The following is a 24,598-nucleotide window of genomic DNA, read 5'->3' as shown; positions in this document are numbered from 1 at the left end:
GATGAAGTTGTCTATCTAGACCCGCTCCAGTCCGGCTTCCGGCCTGGGCACAGCACGGAAACGGCATTGGTCGCATTGGTGGATGATCTCTGGAGGGCTCGGGATAGGGGTTGCTCCTCTATCCTGATCCTGTTAGACCTCTCAGCGGCTTTTGATACCATCGACCATGGTATCATGTTGCACCGGTTGGCGGGGTTGGGGGTGGGGGGCACCGTTCTGCGGTGGTTCTCCTCCTACCTCTCTGACCGGTCGCAATCTGTGTTGACAGGGGGGCAGCGGTCAACCCCGAAGCACCTTGCTTGTGGGGTGCCACAAGGGTCGGTCCTCTCGCCCCTTCTGTTCAACATTTATGTAAAGCTGCTGGGTGAGATCATCCATGGCTTCGGGGTGGAGTTCCATCAGTACGCTGATGACACCCAGCTGTACATCTCCACCACCGGCCACCCCAACGATGCCCTTGAAGTGATATCCCAGTGCCTGGAGGCCATGCGGGCCTGGATGGGGAGAAACAGGCTCCGACTCAACCCCTCCAAGACCGAGTGGCTGTGGCTTCCGGCGTCCCGATATAGCCAGCTGACGCCATCGCTGGCTATTGGGGGCGAATCACTCGCCCCCACGGAGAGGGCTCATAACTTGGGCGTCCTCCTGGATGCACGGCTGTCTTTAGAAGATCATTTGACGGCCGTGGCCAGGGGGGCTTTTTATCAGGTTCGCCTGATACGCCAGTTACGCCCCTTTCTAGATTGGGACTCCCTACGCACAGTCACTCAGGCACTCGTCACTTCCCGCCTGGACTACTGCAACGCTCTCTACATGGGGCTCCCCCTGGGGTGCACCCAGAGGCTCCAGCTGGTCCAGAACGCGGCCGCACGGGTGATTATGGGGGCGACGAGGCGCTCCCATGTGACACCTCTCCTGCGCGAGCTGCACTGGCTCCTGGTAGTCTTCCGGGTGCGCTTCAAGGTGTTGGTGACCACCTTTAAAGCGCTCCATGGCTTAGGGCCGGGGTACTTACGAGACTGCCTTCTGCCACCAATAGCCTCCCACCGGCCAGTACGCTCGCACAGAGTGGGCCTCCTCAGGGTGCCATCCGCCAGACAATGTCGGCTGGTGACCCCCAGGGGGAGAGCCTTCTCTGTGGCGGCGCCCACCCTCTGGAACAACCTCCCCCCAGAGATACGTACAATAACAGACCTCCGGATTTTTCGTCGGGCCCTGAAAACTTATTTATGTCAACTAGCTGGGCTGGATTGAGTCAAATTTTAAATTGATTTTAAATTGGGTTGTTTTAATTTACGGCCAAAATATTTAATTATTTTAAACTGTTTTTAAATTTTGTATGTTCTGTTTTTTACTTTGGCTGTTCACCACCCTGAGTCCTATTTGGAGAAGGGCAGTATAGAAATGGAAACAAATAAATAAATAAATAAATAAATCTTCATAATGTATTGTGTTATTCACCATATATTAAAACTAGACAGGTCCAAATTAATGAATTGTGATTAATGTATTCCCATAATTTTAACTGCATTGAAGCTTTAGTTTAATTCACAGTCAGAATAACTGTCTTTTCTTTTAATTCAAAATCCAGTTGAAGTATCAAACATTTCACAGATTTTGCTGACAGAGGAATATTAGTTTATAATATAAGAATCAGCCTGGCTGAAAAGGGAAAATATTATTTGTATCAATTCTTATTGTGGTCATCTATCTTATGCACTTGATGCAATCGGCTATACCTAATGAAAAAAATCTACATAATTACAGAAGACCCTTTTTTTTAAAGAATATCCATAATTATATGGAAAGACTTAAATTTATTCAGTATGAATGAATCTCTCTCTTAATCTTTTGTTCCCACTGGACGCATTGCTTAATGTATCTTCCCATCTTTGCCTAAGTGATAAAAAGTCAATTTTCATGTGAAATAAAAGAGCGGTATCTATCAAAAGTTAATCTCTTTTTTGAACTATGCAATTTATGCAGGCCATACATTTTTGGTAACGGTTTCATATATCAAGCATGGATTTTAGAAAATTCAGCCTAGAAAAAACATTTGGCATTCTAATGCAAGTTCTTATTTGTAAAGAATAAATCAATGCCCAGAGAGATGGCAGAAATACACACATCAAAATACAATTTTCACTATTCATTTTGTCAATGGATTATATTAATGAGTATGGATGATATTGCAGATAGTCATGCTCACAATCTAGATAACTGCCTAAACCAATGTGTTTCCAATAGATTGCTCTTCTACTTAGGTTGGCATTCTAAATTCTGTAATTCCCAGGCATCCAGATTTGTAACTCCAGATCTCAGATTAAAGCAATTACTTGGCATAAGAAAGGGGGCTATCTGAATGTCATAAAAATGTATTTGATAGTCTGCATTCTCTTATAATTGCCCTATCTCTTCTTATAGTGACCTTTACATCTATTGTAGAGAAGACTATAAAAAGGCCTTTTCACTACAGTTTTATGGGGCAGATAGGGGAGAAGTCACTTCTTTAGGCAGATGGTGTGCACTTATAACCAAGTAAAATACAATCAATAAATAAAACACAGTACAGGTAGTCCTTGACTTATGACCACAATTGAGCCCAATATTTCTGTTAAGTGAGACATTTGTTAAGTGAGTTTTGCCCCATTTTATGATCTTCCTTGCCACAGTTGTTAAGTGGAAACCTTTTGCTTTTCAAAAGGCTGCAGAAGGCTTCAAAAGGTGATCATATGACCTTGGGACACAGCAATAATCGTAACCAGTTGCCAAGCACCTGAATTTTGATCACATGAGCATGGGGCTGCTACAAAGGTCGTAAGTGTGAAAAACAGTCACAAGTCATTTTTAAGGTGCCGCTGTAACTTTGAATGGTCATTACATGAACTGTTGTAAGTTGAAGGCTACCTATATCAACCAATATTAGCAATAAAACAAAGGAATATGTTTTTGACTACCAGTGTAACAATAATATAAATATATGCAGAGTAATGACAAAGAAAGTTCATATGGTTTTGTAAAGAGTTTGTGGATAGAAGCATTTTAAAGACCTTTTTAAATGTCAAAAGATCAAACATAATTTAAGGGGAAAATTATTCCAAAGGGAAGGAACAGTATAGCAGAATGCCCTAAAATGTGATTTTATTGTATGCACTTGATGCAATCTGTTAACTTGAGAAAAAAAAATCTACATAATTACATAATTAATAATTACATAAACCTTTTTTTTTAAAGAATATCCGTAATTATATGGAAAGACACAAGACATAAGTGTATTCAGTATGAATGAATCTCCCTCTTAATCTTTTGTTCCCACTGGATGCATTGCTTAATGTATCTTCCCACCTAAATGTATCTTCCTACCTTAAAGTATCCACCCAGCAACCTAAACTGATTGGGAGCAAAATCCCAATAAATATGACAATTCATGCAAAAATGAAATAAGGGTGAATTGAAAGAGAGCTAGGATCTCTAAGACCACATGAACCACACGATTCTGAACCTGGAGCATAAGGTAGGAAGATGTCTCAACTACCTACTAGTAGTCAATGTGCAACATTATTAAGGCATGAATTAGGTTCCATTTCTAAAGTGACCAAATTCTCCAAATATTCAGTAGCTGAGCTTTATCAGTAAAAGGCTTTAAAGAAAGTTTCTCATCTATTAAGAACTCTTAAAAATGTACACCAGAAGATACCTGCAACTAGACAGTAAAGCATATATTATTTTTCTTACTGGGCAGCCATATAGCCTTTGGTGATCAGAATACTGCCATTCTTGATGCTTCATATATCTCCTACTCATATTCCAATCATCACTCAAGACTTCAGAATTTATAATGCATTATTATAAAATTTGGAGTATGTTGTTAGACCAACCCTATACAGTAGTTCCAAAGGGGCACTTATTAAAATATATTTCATCTTACACTTTTGTTGTGGCTATATTTTCTATTAGCACTACCTGGTTTGCCAGTTGCACCAGTAGTGGGTTCCACTTACCTTCGCTACCGGTTCAGAACTGTGAGCATGCTTGCACACGGCGCTTCTGTGCATGCACAGAGTGTCCGTGATGATGTCTGGGCAGTGGGAGGAGCCTCCCGCCACCGCTACTGGTTTGACTGAACCAAGGTGAACTGATAGAAACCCACCAGTGAGTTGCACCCTTTACAGAAAATCTTTGCCAGGGTAATGATCTTGATTATTTCCTTATAGCTGTACAGGTAGTCCTCAACTTATGACTATAATTGAGCTCAAAATTTCTGTTGCTAAGTGAGACAGGTTGAGTGAATTTTGCCCCATTTTACTACCTGTCTCGCCACAGTTAAGTGAATCACTGCAGCTGTTACGTTAGTAACATGGTTGTTAAGTGAATCTAGCTTCCCTGTTGACTTTGCCTGTCAGAAGGTCAAAAAAGCCTACAACCATCATAAATATGAGTCAGTTGCCAAGTGTCTGAGGTTTGATCACATGACCACATGATCACATAGGGATGCTGCAAGGAGCATAAGTGTGAAAAAAGATCATAAGTCACTTTTTTCAGTGCTGTTGCAACTTGAACAGTCAGTAAACTGTTGTAAATTGAGGACTATCTGTAGTTTAATCTTCTAATAATCTAATCATTGGTCACACTGAATCTTCAAGGCCAATAGTTCTTAATATGAAACTGTCCTTAAAAGACATCTAAAAACATTAAATTTTGGCTAATGCTGCCAGCTGGGTTTCATTTTTTTGAAAAATAAAATAAAATAGTTGATCATTTTAGGATAAATTCAAGTGTGGCTTAGGACCCTAAGAGCACCCCCTGAATCAGTATGGCAATGCTGTTAGGTCTTAGCAGGCCTTGTTTGTCACCCCCATTGATAGAAAAAGCACATGTACATAATTTGAAATAAGATTTATTTCTAAATAGGAAATGGCCAAAGTATGTCACTACATGTATTGACATTAAGCCAACTGACTGATTTGGGGGTGTTTAGTAATTGCATTGATCTATTGTAATGAATACAGGGGAATCCATGCTTTGCCTTTTTGTTAATGAATGAATACAATTTAATGAAATTTTACTAATATTTTATTACTGATCATTTAATATTGCTATTATGTACCCTAGGATTTTTTTAAAAAAATAGAGAATAAGTATATACTAGTGACACTGATTAAAGTAAAAAACACATCAGTCAATTTCCTCTTGCAATAGGTAAAACTCTGAAAGTCCTACCAATAGCATCTTATACCTGCCACACTAATTATGGTTTAAACAATTAAAAAAAAAGTGAAATATTCTTTTAAAGATTCCTTATATTCCTTAATGTTTAAAAAGTGTTGCGGGCTGTATATTGTTTGAGTCACAGAAAATTATCTGTGGGGAGAGAAGAGCTATATAGCAATACACAAAACCAAACAAGGTCATTGAAATTGCAGTTATAAAAGCTGACCTCTGATCCTGAAACATAAATCTGTTCTGTCATTTGTTCATTGTATTCAATCATAAATCCTCCCTAAACGCATATCGGCTCCTTCAAGTCCACTCTAGATCATCACAAAGGTCATGTAATTCCATTTTTCCCCTCAGAATTTTATTTTACCTTTGTCTACTTTTGACTGAAAGGTAAGGCAATGTTCTTTAATAAAAATGACTAAATGTGATTGGAAGTACACTTTATATTCTGGTGATAATACACATATTGGTCTTTTCAGTCTGTTATATTGTACCCTGGCCAAATTTGTCTCTGAGAAATAGAAAGAATACAAAAAAAAGCAGATTTATTTATTTATTTGTCTAATAAAATGCTATTTAAACAAAGCACAAGTAATTTATTTTTCTTACTACAAGTTAGATGATAAATAAAATTAATTTATATTCTAAACACAAGGTTAAACAATGTTATAACAAAGCCTTGTTATAAACACAATAGTGATATCTATTACCTATTTTTTGTAAACAATAACATTGTTTATAAGGTATATGAATCTGCAAGCTAAAACACCTCATGGAATTAAAAGAATGTCTCTATTACGTGTCTATTCCTAAATTTTATTTTTTAGCGATTAGCTTTGTTTCCACTATTAAAAAAAACCCCGAAACCAGCAATCCATGGTTAAATAAGGTCACACACTTAAACTTAATATAAAAACAAAAGGGAGTAAGACCTAGCAATAGAGCAGAATATAGAAGGCATGAGACAATCAGGTCAAAGTATTTTAATAGTCATTTATTTAAATGATAAATAACAATGATGTATTGATATGATAAATAAAGAAATAATACCTACACGTGTACCACTGAAATCTCTAAGAGTCAAGACTGCAATTTTAATTGAATGACAGTATTATGTAATTGAAAATATTTGATTGTAATATTGTACTGAATGTTTAAGGACACTAATATATCTTTATATTAAAAATATGTTAGAATTATAACCAGGGGTGGGTTCTAACATTTTTTACTATTGGTTCTGTGGGCATGGCTTATTTTGTGGGCGTGGCTTGGGGGATAATGTGACTGGGTGGCCGTGGCCAACTTTTTTTTTTTTTTTTACTTTTAAAAGCATTTTTTCTACAACCTTAAGAGGTTGCAGGGAAAAAATGCTTTTAAAAGCCTCTGATGATCAGGCAACTTAGCTGGGATCGCCAGAGCTTTTAAAGGCATTTTTTTTCTACAACCTCTTCAGCTGATGCTTTGAAAAGCCTCTGATGATCCAGCTGAACTACAGGATCATCAGAGTCTTTTTTTTTTTTTTTTACTTTTAAAAGCATTTTTTCAGCCGAAGAGGTTGTAGAAAAAATGCTTTTAAAAGTAAAAAAAAAAGCCTCTGATGAGGTGGGTGAGGTAAGTGAGCGGCGACTGGGCCGGGGACCGGTTTGGGGGCGCGGCCAGCCAATGTTATTACCAGTTCTCTGAACAACTACACATTTTTACTACTGGTTCTTGCAAACCAGTGCAAACCGGGAGCAACCCACCACTGATTATAACCCATTTACTTGGAAATAAACCTTAGAAAGGATTTAATTTTCAGTAAACATATCTGCTATTTTATACTACTACATTCTGGCACCTAGAGTTGCTTTAGCAATTGAAGAATCTAATAAATTTCTAAAATAAAATTAATACTCATAAAAATTAAATATGAGTTAAAGAGATATGCTATGGTATAAGTCTTCAATTAATTTTAATAGCTAAAATATATTTTAAAAGTTTGACATTTCCAATAAATCTTCAAATTAACCGCGGGATTTGGCTAATGACAAACTGCCTTCGTTATTACATGAATAGTGATCCACATAATTTTAAAAAAAGGCAGTTGAAAAAGCTGATATCAGTGGTGAAATGCACTTCCTTCGCTACCAGTTCAGGAATGTGAGCCCGCGCGCCCGCGCACGCTTCGCTCGTACCTCTTCTATACATGTCACTAATGACCATGTCACTAACTTAACAACTGCAGTGATTCATTTAACAACTGTGGCAAAAAAGGTTGTAAAGTGAAGAAAAACTAACAACAACCGACTCAACAGAATGATAGCAACAGAAATTTTGGGTTCAGTTGTGATCATAGGTTGAGGACTACCTTATTATATCAATTTATATACAATCACCTATCTCGTAGTCAGGATTCCAGTACAGTAGCAAATAACATAGTAGCAAAAAAAACCCAAAATATAAATAATAATAGCACAATAGAACACAGTGACACCTGAGGACAGTCATTTCAATCATATAAACACAATAATGCCAAAGAAAACCATAATAACAGGCTCACCCAACCTGTGGGCCTGATGTTTCTCTTTGGGTAAAATCTAAGGGGGATATAATAGCAAATACCTGAATGGATGATAATACAGAAAAAAAGTCAAACACGCCCTTATTCCACAACGCGGAGCATAGAATAATGGATTTTAGTTACATAAATGCTCAGCCTAAATGAATTTTATAAAAAGATTCCTAACAATAGAAGCATTTGGATCATGAAACCACAAATATCCAACTAGGAGTTGAACATTCTTCAAATGGAAACTTGACAAAAACACAGGTAGTCCTCAGTTTATGACCCCATTTGAGTCCAAAATTTCATTGCTAAACAAGACAGTTTTAAGAGTTTTGCCCCATTTTAGAACCTTTCTTACCACAGTTGTTAAGTGAATCACTGCAGTTGTTAAGTTAGTAACATGGTTGTTAAGTGAATCTGGTTACCCTAATGACTTTGGCTGTCAGAAGGTCGTAAAATGTGTTCACATGACCTCTGGACAGTGCTATCATAAATATCACAACTATCATAACCATATAGTTATATCATAACTATCAGAAATATGAACCAGCTGCCAAGCATCTGAATTTTGGATCCATGTGGATGCTGCAACAGTCGTAAAGTTGAAAAATGGTCATAAGTACTTTTTCAGTGCCACTGTAATTTCAAATGGTCATGAAATGAATAGTTGTAAGCAGGGGTGAAATGTAACCGGTTCTGTGGGCACGGCTTGGTGGGGTGTGTGTGTGTAATGTGACTGGATGGGCATGGCCAACTTTTTTTAAAAAAACTTTTCAAAGCATTTTTTCTAATGCTTTGAAAAGCCTCTCTGCCGATCAGGAACTCAGCTGGGATCATCAGAGAGGCTCTTTAAAAAATGCCTCTCTGCCGATCAGGGAAATCGGCTGGGATCGTCAGAGACTTTTCAAAGCATTTTTTTTACCACCTCTTCGGGCCAAGAGGTTGCAGAAAAAATGCTTTGATGCTTTTTTTTTTTTACTTTTAAAAGCATTTTTTCATCGGAAGAGGATGTAGACAAAAATGCTTTTAAAAGTAAAAAAAAAAAAAGCCTCTGATGATTGTGCGGCTCAGCTGGGCATGGTGGGGGGGGGACAGGGATTTTTGATACCACCTGCCACCATCGCTACCGGATCAGGCGATCCGGTCCGAACCAGGAGCATTTCACCACTGGTTGTAAGTCAACTTACACACATATAGTCAACTTACTTACATACATACATATAGGAGGCTTTTGTATTGTACTGGACAAAGTGTTAGATTTGATAGCCTAAATGACACTCTCCCATCTTTTAATATTCTATTATTGTATCCATTTCCCATCACGAATTGAACTTTGACTTCCCCTGGCAAAAAAAAGCAAACCATCGCACCCCTAATTATACTATATTTTGCAATTTTATAATCCCCACCTTAGAGACACTAAGAAAATTGCAGATAATCATATACTGGGCCCGTTTTCTTTTAATACTAGATCCATCTGCTTGCTTATTAGAAATAATAATAGATGTTTAGTAGGGCCAATATTTTTTAATTCAAAACATATATTTCTACACTCAAAAGCATCTCATTACTTTCCATGTTTCTGTCTTTTGGGTAGTGATGCTTTTAAAAGTGCCAGATGGCAAACAAATTATAAACTCTTCTAAACTGGTTCGCTGAATTTAAGAACTACCAATGTTTATTCTTTATCGGTGCACATTAACATAAAGTTTAACGACATCTGTTTGTATTGAAAATTTGCAAATCTGTTAGGAATGATGATGGGTCTTCTTTGCAACTGCGCATGAGGTTTCTTGTGCTTGATTAGGTAAGTTCATTTAACTTAACAGTTCAAATGTTAATTTATTGTATTCTTATCCATAATTAATCTAGTGGTTTCTGCTGGTGGGTTACCCAGGTAGCATTTGCATGCTATTGTAGAAAGCAGCAGTGCTCTTGATGTGTCTCCACAGCCCTGCTGAGATGGGGCTGATTTTTCCCAGGTGAACTGTGTTGGGATTTCACTGTCATGCTGAGCACCAAAAGCATAAATGCAGCCGCCATCCTTCCCTCAATATTCTTCCCTTCCCTGTTCTACATTCCGTTCCCAGTATGCCTCGCCTCCCCGCTTAGTCAGTGTCACATTCACAGGGCAATCTCAGAACAGCCTTTGAATCTGAGATGCTCTCTGGTGAGCCATGCTACTTTCTTCTGCTGGAATGAATGGCAGTTATTTTCCACATGAGAGAATATTTTTGCAACACCATTAAATGAGAGGCAATGTAACATTTGGATAATAAAGGAATAAAAGTGCTATTTACAAAAAGTTAAGCTTGGATCACAGAATCCTAAAATATACAAGTAATGCTCGACATGACCGCAATTGAGCCCAAAATTTCTGTTGCTAAGCAAGAGTTGTTAAGTGAGTCTTGCCCCATTTTATGACCTTTCTTGCCACAGTTGTTAAGTGAATCACTGCAGTTGTTAAGTTAGTAACAATGTTGTTATGTGAATCTGGCTTCCCCATTGACTTGGGGAACTGCCAAAAGGTGATCACATTACTCCATTGACTGCAACTGTTGTAAATACATGCCAGTTGCTAAGCATCTGAATTTTTGGTCATGTGACCATGAGGATGGTGCAATGGTCATAAATGTGAAAAACTATCATAAGTCATTTTTTTCAGTGTTGTTGTAACTCTGAAAGGTCGCTACATGAATGGTTGTAAGTCTAGAACTACCTGCAGTATATTTAGACTATTCTAGGGTTCTACAAATATCAAAATATAACAAGAATAATTAGCTGTTACATTAAAATAATTTGTGGTGTTTTCTCTTTCCATCTACTCTAATAGTGAGATTCAAGGTGCTGGTGTTAACCTATAAAGCTCTTCATGGCTTAGGCCCAGGCTATTTGTTGGACCACCTGCAACCAGCGTCAACTTCCCATCGCCCGGTGCGCTCTCACAGAGAGGGCCTACTCAGGGTACTGTTGGCTAGACAATGTCGGCTGGCGACCCCCAGGGGTAGAGCTTTCTCTGTGAGCGCCCCCACCCTTTGGAATCAACTTCCCTTGGGGCTCCGGTTGGCCCCCTTCGCACCTTCCACCGTGAATTGAAAACCTGGCTAATTATGTCCCCCAGCCTGGACTGATGGGGTAGTATGTTTTAAATTTTTTAAATCTTTTCATATTTTTGTGTATATTTGTTGATTTTAACAGTTGCTTGGTCGATTGTTGTTGTGAGCTGCCCTGAGTCCTTGGAGATAGGGCGGCATACAAATTTTATAAATAAATAAATAAATAACCCTTGCAAATAAATAGAAAATAAGGAATGCATATGTTTTCTGTCAACTGAAATAATTGGAAAACACACATACACATTTCCATGATTAAGTAGACAATATATCTACAGTATTATGAATTGTAATATTACAGGACAGAATTGGGCTGAATATGTTACAATTTGGTACTTTTGAGATATACAGTCTTTAATATGTAATTAATATATTATACTAATATGCAACCAAAACTGAGGTGGGGTGTCATTTAATGTCATACAATTCTAGAAGCCAGTTACAATTGTTATTACCTTCTTATAAATTTGTGCAATTTTCTTGTATGAACTAAGTATATGATCTGTTTCTTCTGGTTCTTTACACAATCTTCACTTTGAAACATTGGATAATTTTTCAGTTCTGGCCTTTTTTTGCATTTGTTTGAATAGCTTGCTTTTCACAACCAAAATCAAACATTTGTTGGTTTTTTTACTTATTCCAGTAATAAGCCATTACCAGTTTTGCCTTTATCCACTTTCCCCTTGACCTTTTGTAAAACTGACCTAAGACAGAACTACAACTCACCATTGCCTGGCTTATAGCCTTAACTACTAGACCAAACTGACTTTATTAGCATTATTATTTCATTTAAAATAGCCATCCAGTATAGCCTCTTATTTTGCACAACTGATCTCAAAAAATCTGTAATAAACTATAAAATAAATAATAAATCAAGGGTACGAAACAAATTTTTTTCCAGAATAGAATGAAGTTAATACCTCCTTAGAACCTGTACTAGGGGAAGAAAATTAACAAAGTGAGAGGTTGTAAGTATAAACATATTTTCTTTACTGTATTTACTTGAAATTAAAACTAATTCCCCTGACATAATTATCTTTAACATGAGAAGTTCAACTTGGATTCAGTGAGTATATTATACTAACAAATATGAATTTTACTCTCTGCTTACTTCTGTGGGGCATGGGGCAATCTTAACAACAGGACTATATTCCCTCTCCATGAATTATGGCACTTTAAGAGCATCTCATCTACTTTATTAAAAGACAAGGTTCATCAGACAATCCTAAATTCTGCACGTAACCTTTTGGGATGTACTGCTGGAAGTTGTCCAGAACAGATTAAATTGGTCTTTTTACATCCTAATTTCCTTTCATACAAGAGAAATCCATAGTGCCTTATATTTCCTGTGTCACACAAAATATTCATATTCTTACAGAGCAAATGTAAAAACTTCAGATTTAATGAAGAAATATAACAAAACAAGGAGCATAGGGAAATTGCTTTTCTTATGTTCCCTATTCCAAATTATTAGAAAGTATCTTTATTCACAGCAGAAAAATCCATTGATAATTACTTTAGACAAGTACAAAAATTAAAACCGAGGCCATGTTCAATTCTACAAATGTCATGTTCAGGAACAAAATACATACAATGTTTTGGTTCATCAACTTCCAAATCTTTTCCTTTCTTCTCCCTCCTAAATGCGATTGTAAACCTACAAAGCTAAGAAAGGAATAACGATACCTTTTCATTCTTCTTTCTTTCGCCTTGGTCCTTGTTTGTTTATTCAAAGCCTTAAGTCTAGGGCAAGGATGTCAAACTGGCAGCCCGCAGGCTAGATGCATCACACGCAAGCCATGCCTACCCCAGTTCCGCAATGGCCAAAAATGTCGTGATACATCACGTGACATCACGTGACATCATGTGATGCAAATAAGTTTGACATACATGTTCCAGGGGGAAAAAAAACCTAACATGAAAGCTAAGATAATAAAAGGTAAAGGAGTCCCTGAAGATTTTACTCCGCTAGTCGTTGCCAACTACCAGGGCTGGTGCTCATTTCCATTTCAAGGCCATTGAGCCACTGCTGTCCGAAGACATTTTTGCAGTCATATGATGTCACTGTTACCTTCCTGTCAAAGTAATTTCTATTTATCTACTCGCATTTGGATGCTTTCGAACTGCTAGTTGGCAGGAGCCGGGGTGACGACGAAAGCTCGTCTTATTGCATGGTGCTCAGGTCTTGAACCTGGACTGCCAGTTTTATAGCTGACAAGCCCAGTGTCTTAATTGTGAGCTACCACACTGCCCCAATAATTAAATGATAAAAAATGATCACTAGGAAATAAAATAAAACACTGTAAAATTATTGTAATTTTAATAATGTAATTATTGGTCATACAATTTACTAATTCTATTTGATGCCAAAGCTACCCCTTATACTTTTTTTTAGGTATAGGTATAGGAAGAAGACTCCTAAGTTACATATTGCCAGTGCTGTTGTTCCTGTTGTATCCTCAAAGGTAGCACTAAAGCATTATACACATTTTCCAGAACTAAAATATGTCTGGCTTATACAATTAGCAGCATTATGTAGAACATTTTCTGTCATCAGAGCCTTGATGAATGCAGCAAAAAAATGGATTGGGAATGAAAAGCAAATGTTTCTGACTGGATTCACATATACCAGTAAGCCATATTTTGGTGTTGTGTGCTGTAAATAAATGGAGGATATATTTCTTGATGTAATCTCTATAATTTCAGTGCTTTGATGACATACAATCTTTTTATTTTTGTGGTAGACCAATCCAATATATATTAACTCACATATAAATCTTGTTGACGGGAACCTACTAGGTAAATGAATAGACAGAATAGAAATCAAGAACAGAATTTCTTTTCATTTTTTACATAAACTTAACATATGTACGTGAATCTAAAACTATTTTATGTAAAATACAAAAGTTAATACAACTTGACAGTGTGATTTTGATGACCGAATTCCAGTTTAATTTTAATGACTAAATTTAAATGAAAATTGAACACACTGAGTCCCTAATTGACTTCTTTAGAGCAGCTTTACTCCATGTAAATCCCTAACATACAATGATAGGTTGGGAGCTTCATGCTGAATTTATTTCCTAACAGTAAGAGTGAAAAGAAAGATAACTTCATGTTGCACTGTATCAATAAACCCCACCAGTTACAAAATGAATATACTGACTAAGTCAATTATCTAATGATAACTGCCCAATTTATGAGGTTCCTTTTATGTACAGTCTAATCAATAATTTTAAACAAGTCACTTTTTATATACCAGTATATATTCAATATATGTGTTGAGTAGCTTCTGAATACCTACAGGCATGCACCCACACACACACAGGGAATGCGGACTGATTATAACAGCAGAGTGATTAGCATCTTGAAATTAAGGCAATTCTAACATGAAAAACAGAGAAAGAGAATTGGCATCATTAGAATGCAAATAGCACGAGAACATTAGCAACCCCCCAAATGCAAGTAATAAAAATAAGCAGCTAACACAAAATTAGAGTCAATAGTTCCCCTTAAAAAAAAAAATCACAGTTACATAAAGAATTGAATTAACTGTTAATATATTCTTTCAGGGTGAAAAGTTTGAGATTAAGTACTGAACAGAAAATTAATTACAATAATATTTAACGGTGCACCTTAACATGATATTATGTACTAACAAATATGCATTAGAAATACCAAATCTCCTCTGCCAAATTACAAATTATAGCCAGCATATAAATTGTGGGGATAGGAATGGTTGTGAAGTACTGAAAAGATGGCTTGAAATTGTACACAAAAAAATTGTCTTGAGCTTCCAATATGAACAGAGATATATTTTAATTATATTCCAATACAAAATCTGAATCTGATATTGCTGACTGTGTGAAATCCTATTTTAAATCTAGAAAGACAACATTTTCCAGAGAACACAGGAGACTAGCATTTTTATCTTACTCTTTTTCTTAGTGTATGGCTTGCTTAGTTATAGGGTCCACTTATTTTTGTATTGTGCTTGACAAGTTCTTACACCGAAGCTCGTCCAAGCATGATAAGATGATGGGTTTTTGTTTTTCAGTCAGTTTGTTCTAGAGCCATGATAGCGAACCTGTGGCACACGTAGCATATCAGTAGGCACGCCAGCTCAGCTCTGGTGCGCATGCACACACTGGCCAGCTGATTTTTCGGGCCTTCTGGGCCCACCAGGAGTAGGGAAACAGGCTGTTTCCTACCTCCGGAGGGGCTGGGGCGGGGAATGGAGAAGCCCGTTTTTCTTTCTTACCTGGCTCCAGATCATCTCTATGCATCTGCGGAGGATGAAAACAGCCTTTCCCACTCCCATGGAGGCCCTCCAAAGGCCTGAAACAGCTCATTTTCCAACTCCCGGTGGGACAGGAAGTGACTTTTTTGCTGTCCCAAGCCTCCAGAGACTCCTAGAGAGGCTTGGCCATCACGTGCCAGGAGCGGGAGGGGAGGGGGATGCACACACATGTGCAGGGCAGGGCGCATAGAATTATGGGTGTGGGCACCTGCATGTGCGAACCTCTCCCGCCCCCCCCTCTCCTGGCACGCGATGGCAAAAAGGTTAGCCATCACTGTTCTAGAGCCTGGGGTTGATTTGTGCTGAAAAGGAGTGACTATGCGACTCCTTCCCAATTGGCTTCAATATCTATGGAAAGCTACAACCTAGGGTCTTCCTCATTCTTGCCCAGAGCTTTAATTACACCATCATACTGGCTCTCAAACCTAGCATTTTTCTAATAACAAAAATAAATAAATAAATAAATAAATACATTAAAAATAAAACAAAAAGAAACAAAAAACAACCCTCAAAGATCAGACTCAATGGATCACTGGTTTTTTTTTTCTGACACCAGTTTTCTACATTTGTATGTTTCAGTGGAAGAGAATACAACTTTCAGTATGATGCGGCCATAAGTTTAAATCAGTTATACAATCTGCAGGTTTTCTATTTGATGTAGTCTCTCTACTTTTTAATGAATAAGCAAAAAGTATTAAACCTGAAGGATCATGTACACAACTACAACAAAACAGATAACATGCCTGGTTATAATTACTATGATTTTGAAAGAATTCTGCTGATCATTCTGTCCAAGTATATGTTGCTTCTTCTGGGAAGACAGATGTATTTAGATAAATTGCATAACTTTTCACAGAAGTACAGCATCCAAATTCTTTTTTCTTCCATCATCCTTAAGATTTCAGGATCAGATTTGTCAAATCACTTTCTTGATTGAAACAATAATAACCAGCATTTACATTACTGTAATAAATGGTCTCTACATGTTCACTTGCAAAAAAAAAAAATCCTTTAGCAATAGATTTGGCATGAACAAAAGAGCTAGAACAAGTTTTTAAATGAGTTCAAAATGTTTTGAACACGCTTCTATAGTTTCTATGGAAATACCATTTGTTACCAGAAACTATACAAAGTTATAGCTGAGAGCACTATGTTAAAGCAATATTGCAGGACTTGTCAAATTGCTTTCCTGTAATAATTATGGATCCTATGTTTTCGATTCCAGTTCTGAATCGAAGTTGTAACTGTGGTGAACAATTAGTAAGGCCAATAGAATATGTATTATCATGTTAACCTATGCACCTTTTTCTATTTTACCTTCTTTTTGCCAGAAGATTTCCTAGAGCTAAGTTTTATTTTTCATTAGTGTTTCCAGCATTTTACTGTCAATATAACTCTCACTCTTTTATGTGTACTGTATATGACACAAACATTTCTAGCAGATTGTTGTTTAGGTCCACTGAGAGGTGTACCATTAATCCTGGGAGATTCTTGAACTCACAGTGAAATGAAAACACATTTATCAACATTATCTTTCATTGCTGCCATTATTGACCTTTGGAGAAATCAAGACTAATCCTAATTCCATCACATTTAGTCAGTGCTAGAGTAAATTATTTCAGTTCTAAGTTTGGACATCTGCAGCCATACAGCACATTTTTATCCCATTAAACTTAGCAAATAATACCAATATGTTCTAATATAAATCTGTTCTTTCTTCAAGAAACTGAAGCTGAATGTTAAAGAGTCAAATCATATATATTTTTTATTTCAAGAAGACCATTTCCAGGTCCTGAATAATTAACTCAATGTTATATTTCAAAACAGGATCCTAATTAAAATGCATGTTGGTGATGAAATTTAAAAATGTTAAGAACAGGTGACTCTTATTATATGAAAAAATGTCTAAAATGTCTAAATTAAAAGATTTTTAAAAAGTGATATGCTAAGTGTTTCTCAAACAGGAAAAAATAGCTTGATGTACACAACATAAAACAATTTCAGTCCAATATTTCTTTTACCTTGATCAAAAGGCTTGTTTGGATTCCAGTTTCTGAAATAATCATCCTAAATGAAAAAAGATGGATATAATTAAATTACATTTTAAGCATTCTTTCAGTCACATGCATGCCTGAACACATAATCTAATGCAGGGCTATCAAACTCGCGGCCACACCCACATCCGGTTTAGTAAAGGGGAAAAAAGTCCCGATACGTCACGTGACGATGCTGTGATGATGCGAGTTTGATAACCCTTATCTAATGTGTATATATGGAAACCCATTCACATATCTTCTTGGCAAAGAACTATATTTATCAGTTTTTATCAGATTTTGCCCTTCTATTGGGCAGCACCTGAATTTCAGACTATTCCATTACAAACTTTAAATGATTAAAAGGCATGTATTGAGTTATGAACAATAGTACTATCCTATGAAGGGATGAATCTGTTTTTATTTGAACTTTACATCATGAAGCCAGTATAAGCATGAGCCATTTCCATTAAGGGTATTATTAACTTTTTATGATTCTTAGTTATTACGGTATTTATCAGATGTGATCATGTTTGATTTTCCCTGACATAATTACTTGGGGAAGTAGGGATAGAGGTATGCCTCTAGAAGATAATTAAAAGGAGAAAACGGCTGCTGACATTACAATAGGTGTGTTGGCTATAAGATTAGATAACATGAGCTAACTTTGGAAGAACAGGGTTTTTAACCTTGCTGATTGTTTTATTGAATTTAAATTTTTTTTGAATTTTTTTAAATTTAATTTTTGAAACATAAACATAAAATACATCTTTTAAGAACAAAGCTTTGATCCGGTCATGTATAGGTACAATCGCTTCTCCCTCTTTATCAAGCTCTTTCCCAAATCTCCACCATAACATCTTTTTAAAATAAAAACCAAAACAAAATTTTTCCCCCAATTATAATATCTTAATCTAAACAATTACCTTTCTATTATATCACCACAAATCTTAATTTCCAAATAACACAACTCAATATTTAATTACATTTATTACCCTGAATTCTATCTATATACCCACATCTAGGATCCGTTACATTAAATCTTTAAATCCTAATCTCTTTGGTTTACACCTATATTTCTTAAATTTATTGCACATTACATTCTTCATTTTACACAGTCATTTCATTTTTACAGTCTTATCATTTAATACTAATCCCAGCATAAAGATATTATTATTACCATCAATTCCAGTTTAAATCACATTTATTTTAACTACTTGTCTCTTAATCATCTTCTTTTGGCTGATTCCCAGCATATTCATATTATTTGGCTGTTTCCCAGCATATTCTCTCTATTTTACTATCACACCCAAAGGGGGGGGGGAGAGAAAAACAAACATCTCCATCCATTATTTTGGCTGTTTCCAGCATATTTATTAAGCATATTCTTAATTTTACTGTTTATCTCTGTGTAATCCCCTATATATTTTATCTTTCATGTATACATTAGTTATTCATATTTAATCATATTATCATTCTCAGCTTTATCTGCAACTTAACATTGAGACTTAATTCTTATATCAAACACATCCTCATATAAATCAATAAAATTTCTTGGATTCTTCTCATATTCATATTATCAATACTATCAATCTTTACTTAATTTTTCTATTTTAATCACATTGTCATATTTTCCGTCCTTATATGTCTATAAACAACTCCTTTTTATAATTAATATTCATGTAAACATTACATTTTCATTTTTAAACAAACTGTTTTATATTCTTTTTTCCCAACCATGTATATTTTATTTCTTCATTTCCTTGTCTGTCAATATATGTTCCATTTCAAATTATTCTCAAATTTAATTCTCTATGTGTCATTTTAATTCTTTTTGTTACTTCTTATTCAATAAAAAGTACACTAATTTTCTTTCTTTTGTTCCTGCGCCAATTAGTAACAATTATAAAAGTTCCGTTGTATTTCCTCTTTCTTTCCACGGGCAAAGCCGTCTGTAGACAAAGAAAAAGCCTCCAGCACCAAAGTCCCATGGCTATTATTATTTATTATGTTGAATCCGTACCTTTTTCTTTTTTCTTTTTCAAAGTCCAATTCTAGTTTAAAAAATTTTCCAGTCTTTTCAACATGCCTTAATGTTTAATTGTTCCAATTGAATCTATCCCAAAATAAATTTCCTAGCGGGTTTTTCCCTCCTGGAGTTATTTTTCAAAATCTTCAATGCCCCTCTAATCCACAGCCACTGTTTTAAGGCTGGGGGTTTTACAAGTACCAATCATTGCTCTTCCATTGTTACAAGCCTACGTTGGTGTCACTCACCCGGCTTCAAAGAGCTTCATTCTTTCACTCTCTCCTCCTGCTCATCTCTTAGTTTGGTTTGTCCCAGCTTCGTGGCAGCCGCCATGGCTGCTGCCCCCCACCGCTGACTCACAGAGAGTTCCCTCCGACCTCCGAGGAACTTGCCTGTTCCTCTTGGTTGTCCAAGGTGCCTCTCTTCCTATCCCATCCCTGCAGGACGGTTCTGGTCCGAAGACCCATTGGCAGCGGTTTGGCAGTCAGATTTTTCACGGGACTCCATGGAGCCCGCTATTTTCCCGACATCAAACCAGAAGTCCATTAAATTTAATTTTTGTAATTCCTAAATTACACTCTTTCCTATCCCTGCCTTTCAGGTGACTCCTTCTTTTCCCTTGAATCCATCCCAAGGTTTTTCTCACCCTCATTTTTCCTTCCCGGCCTGTTTTTTGTTTCTTCCTTCTCTTTTTTGTTGAATCTACTTTAGAAACAGTATGGGAAGCCTGTACTTGTATAAACAGTGCATTTACCGGGTTTTCCTGAAACTAAGACATGTCCCAATAATTAGCCCAATTGGGCTTTTCAGTGCATGCGCTAAAATAAGCCCCCCCTAAAATAAGCCCCCCAAAATACTTAGACGCATGTGCAGCTGCTGCGCAAACAACACGATGTGAAGAGGCGAGACCAGAGACGGGGGAAAGGGAGGTGGAACATGCCCCATGCATCCCTGCCATCCATGTGGAACAGCCTCATGGAGGCGGCTGCTCCCACAAACCCTAGCTCCCGCATCCCTTCTCTTAGATGCACCACTGCCCCTCGGGAGAAGAAGAGGAGAGAAGGCGCTGCGAGAGAGCCAAGTTCTTCTCCTCCCGGGTGGCGGCAGCCCATTCAGCTTCCCAAATCTGGCTTATCGATCTTGGCCGGTGAGGGGATGTGGCAGGTGGGGAAGGGTGGGGTGGGGTGGCGGTGAAGCGAGATACATGGAGATGGGACTTCCCTTGCTATCCCCTTGCCCAGCATGGCAGGAGCTGGAACTCAGGTAAGACATGGCAGAGAGGACAGGAGAGAGACAGACAGGGAGAGAAGCAACAGGAGTGAATATCCTGCCATCCGCTTTTATTTGGTAATGGCGCACTGACCATTTAGCCAGATCTCAACTCCACATTCTTTGGAGATTTGGGAGGCAACTATTTTTTCTCCCTCACTTTTCTCTCCCACCCCAACTTCATTCTTTAACCAGGAGGGGAGGGTGTGGGATGAGGCATTTCTTGCTTCAGCTGCACAAGTGGCTTTAAAGCGCTGCCCACCCATCTCAGCGTCGAACCCAACAACAGAGTGAAGCCTCCCCCCATCTCTTGGATTCAGTTCGCTCAGCCCGGACATTGAAGGCTGGGTGATATTGAAGGCCATATTTCGGGGGGTCAAAGGAAAATAAGACCCTGTCTTATTTTCGGGGAAACATGGTATGTCTATGTGTATATGGGAGAAATAATGCTTGCTATATATAGATCAATTCACATTTATAAAGGGCTCACCTTATTTTATTAGCAATGAATTTTAATTACATGTATTAATTCATTTACTTATTTTTAAATTTTGGGTTTTGGTTTTTGCTTTGCCATTACTCAGGGGTATGATGGTAGATCTGGATAGGCATACACATATACATTTATTGGAGAAGATTTTCCAAGTCAGTCTTAACCCAGAGTTAAAGTTGGCAGTTCTTTATAGAAAACTGGAGAATCTGTATTGCCCTGAAAACATTTTCATCCGTAGGAATGAAGAAATACAGTATGTATTAACTAATGTATTTGGCAATTTAAATATTAGAAAAGGAATACAGAATCTACTATGATAGAAAGGTGTGAAATAGTTTTAATTGATGAGGGGGCAATTACAGTGAAGAATATGCAGCTCATGCAAGTAGTTTACTCACACTGAGCAGTAAAGCTACCGAGCCTTGAATTCATCCTGCCATTTTCTAATTAAAGGACAAAATGAAAGAGTGATCTTAAGAAGGTTAGTCATCATAAAGTTTTACAATGCAAGAGAATAAATTACTTGCATGACCATACCAAAAATATTATCAAGAATAACTCTAATAAATTCTAATTTCTCCTCCATAAATTAAAATTATACATATTTATTACATCTTTTATTGCATAAACTATCCATTTCTTAAATAATCTAAACTGAGAATTGTAAAGGAATAAAAAAGTTTCAGGTTTTTATGGTTTCAGAGCATATGGAAGCTTATACATTTTAAGAAACACAGAAACAATGAATATTTCACCAACCAAAGAACTGTAGTTTTGTTTCTGAAGAAACATTCATGCATACAAACTATAACATAAAGATAATTTCAGAGAAATATCACTTCATGACAAATTTGAAAAGAATGTCATAACACGGAAAAAATTGGCACAACAATAAAATATCCATTATTGAAATTTTTTTTTCCAAAACACAAATATTTGTGCTGACAATGAGAGAAATTATAGATGAGAATAAAATCATAGTAATAGGAAACATAGAGAATATAATAAAGTTAAAATCATGTCAAATATATAGCATTTAACTATTATATTATACAGTGTCATATATTTTTCCAAAATGATTTAGTACAGCATCATTTATCAACTCAGTTCTCAGTATGATCAGTGAATTGATTATATATGTATTTGAATACTATTATGATAGAAAGTGCTTATTCACAGTTGGGCCGTGTCCAAATATTTCAGATAAGGAACACATGAATGCTACAAATGAATTACTACTTTCCATCATAATATCCAATCTATGGAAATGGAAATTGATTGAATCTTATTAAACTGAATATTTCTATACTAAATATGACTAAATTAAAATAGCTAAATCAGCACCCAAAATTACAGGGTAGAATTCTATAAAGTTTCAGTTGCAAAGGTGTTATTCAAATTGTGAACTCAATCATCTTTGCAAATCAAATTGGGTGTTTTATTCAAAACATTGAATCTGATGATTTGATTGATTTTTTTACAGTTCCAAAAATATTTTTTTTGAAGTTAGATGGCTGCAAACCAATTTAATAATAAATTATAGCAATAATTTAAAAATAGTTTATTCAATACCTTGAATTATTAATCCAAATCCAATTATGATTTTTTTAAAAATCAGAACATTTCTTCAGGTTGAAACCATGAAAATCTCACAACTACTTAACCATTTAAATCAAATGATAGCCAGTGACACATCCTTAGTTTAAATGTATCTCAAAGAAGCATGTTTTGGATGTGAGAATCTTCCCTTGCAAAAAAGAAATGAGCATAGATAACTAATGCATAGCAAGTGTCACTGAGAAAGGTCAAAGGACTGCTGATAAAGATAACAGGATTGCTTATTAAGTTATTTGGCATTATATGTCCAGATATATTGGGTTGGGTTTCCTGAAAATTTACCTATGCTAGATTCTGGCATTTTTCTGAACTATGCAATGCCCAAAGGTTCACAAAATCTCTCTCTAAAATAAAGTTAGCATCCTCTAGCAACATGAACTTTACATCTAGAGTGCAGAGTTTAATTAAAAATATACACAATTTAAAGTAATCCAAAGCATATAGACATGCAATAGTTTCTAAAAGTATGAATTAAATGTAGCAGATCTTAATTAGATGAGATTTTTTCAGGGGAATTCAGCTTGGTTGCTGAGTTACTGAATTTTGGGTTGAGCTAGTGTATTAAACATGATCGACATAATAAATTATGCATGATTAATCACATGTAATCTCATTTATTTCTGTGGAAGAGTTGGAAAAATTAATTTGTCTTTCAAAAATATATAATAAGCATATATCTTTATCAGAAATGAGAATGCAAATTTAAATAAGTAACAGTTTAATGTCACATATGCCCTCATCATTTCATAAAAGACACAGACAGGTGGGAGATAACAAATTTAACATTTTAGGACACCAAAAAGTAGAATAGAATGAAAACTTCAACACAATGTAAGCTATTTTTTTTAAAAAAAATACTTCAGTATTTATATAAATAAGAAAACATACCTCAACCTCCTGATCAGGTAAGCATAATAAATAAGAGGAAACAAAAAAATATATATTAAATGATGTGAAACTTTCAGCCTTTTATCTAGCAATAATACACAAGCAGATATTTATTTATTTATTTATTTATTTATTTATTTATTTATTTATTTATTTATTTATTTATTTATTAATTAATTAATTATATTTCTATACTGCCTTTCTCCCGTAGGACTCAAGGTGGTGTACAGTCAAGAAAAATATAGACACACAAACATCATAAAATTGCTAATTAAAATTATTACTTAGTTTGGTCAATTAAATAAAACCCAGAATTAGAATTAGATATATCCCATGCAATGGATAATTTAAAATCTGAAGATGTAAATGTATTTAGATATACATTTAATACACACATTTAATACATACACATTCTTCTTCTACACCAATTGAAAATATATGCTAGCTTCCAAATTCATGGCAAATATTGCATTAGGTGCAAGAAATCTGGAGTCAAGGTTAGGTCCAAAAAGGTTAGAAGTTTATTCCATGCTACCTCTGTATAACAATCTGAACTACTAATAGTCAAGGCAAATTGGGAATAGATAAGAGTCAACGGAATTCCAGGAGGGCTGGAATTAGATCTCTTGTGGGTGTGAAGGGACTCCAAACTGATGATATGTTTGACCCCTCCCTTGGGCTCAACCTGGTCATATCCTACTTCTTGTAAATTTTGCTGCCAACCATCTAATATTTTTAAGGTGTTATTACCCAAGCATATATACTGTATATTCATATTCCTAAGCAAAATTATATTGTACTATCACACAGAATTTTTAAAAGACCATACAACAACATAGTTGATAAGCTTAGAAAATAGCATAACTGAACAATTATTTCACATACTCAAGAATAATAAGAGTTAGAAAGAGCCCTTTAGACCCTCCAATCCTCTACTCAGTACAAATCCAAATTAAAGTTTTCTAGGCAGAGGTCTTTGCTTGAACCCATAAGCATTCTAGGTAACTAGTTCATTTATTTATCAAATTAATATAGCTGCCCATCTCACTGAAGATGACTCAGGGCAATGCACAACAAATGAGTAAATACAC

The 24,598-nt window shown here is 36.1% G+C and overlaps 1 protein-coding gene across 2 annotated transcripts in view; it reads right to left on the bottom strand.

Annotated features, from left to right (window-relative positions):
- Window positions 1–24,598, bottom strand: part of SPOCK1 (SPARC (osteonectin), cwcv and kazal like domains proteoglycan 1) — a 524,574-nt gene that overhangs the window by 346,504 nt on the left and 153,472 nt on the right. For both annotated transcript variants that reach the window (XM_060688539.2, XM_034403471.3), the window contains exon 3: window positions 17,200–17,245. In XM_060688539.2, the coding sequence (XP_060544522.1) occupies window positions 17,200–17,245 (46 nt within the window). The remainder of the gene's footprint in view (window positions 1–17,199; window positions 17,246–24,598) is intronic.

This window comes from Pantherophis guttatus, chromosome 2 (assembly GCF_059756535.1).
Source record: "Pantherophis guttatus breed Tessera chromosome 2, ASM5975653v1, whole genome shotgun sequence".
Lineage (NCBI taxonomy): Eukaryota > Metazoa > Chordata > Lepidosauria > Squamata > Colubridae > Pantherophis > Pantherophis guttatus.
This window is presented reverse-complemented; position numbering and strand designations above follow the sequence as displayed.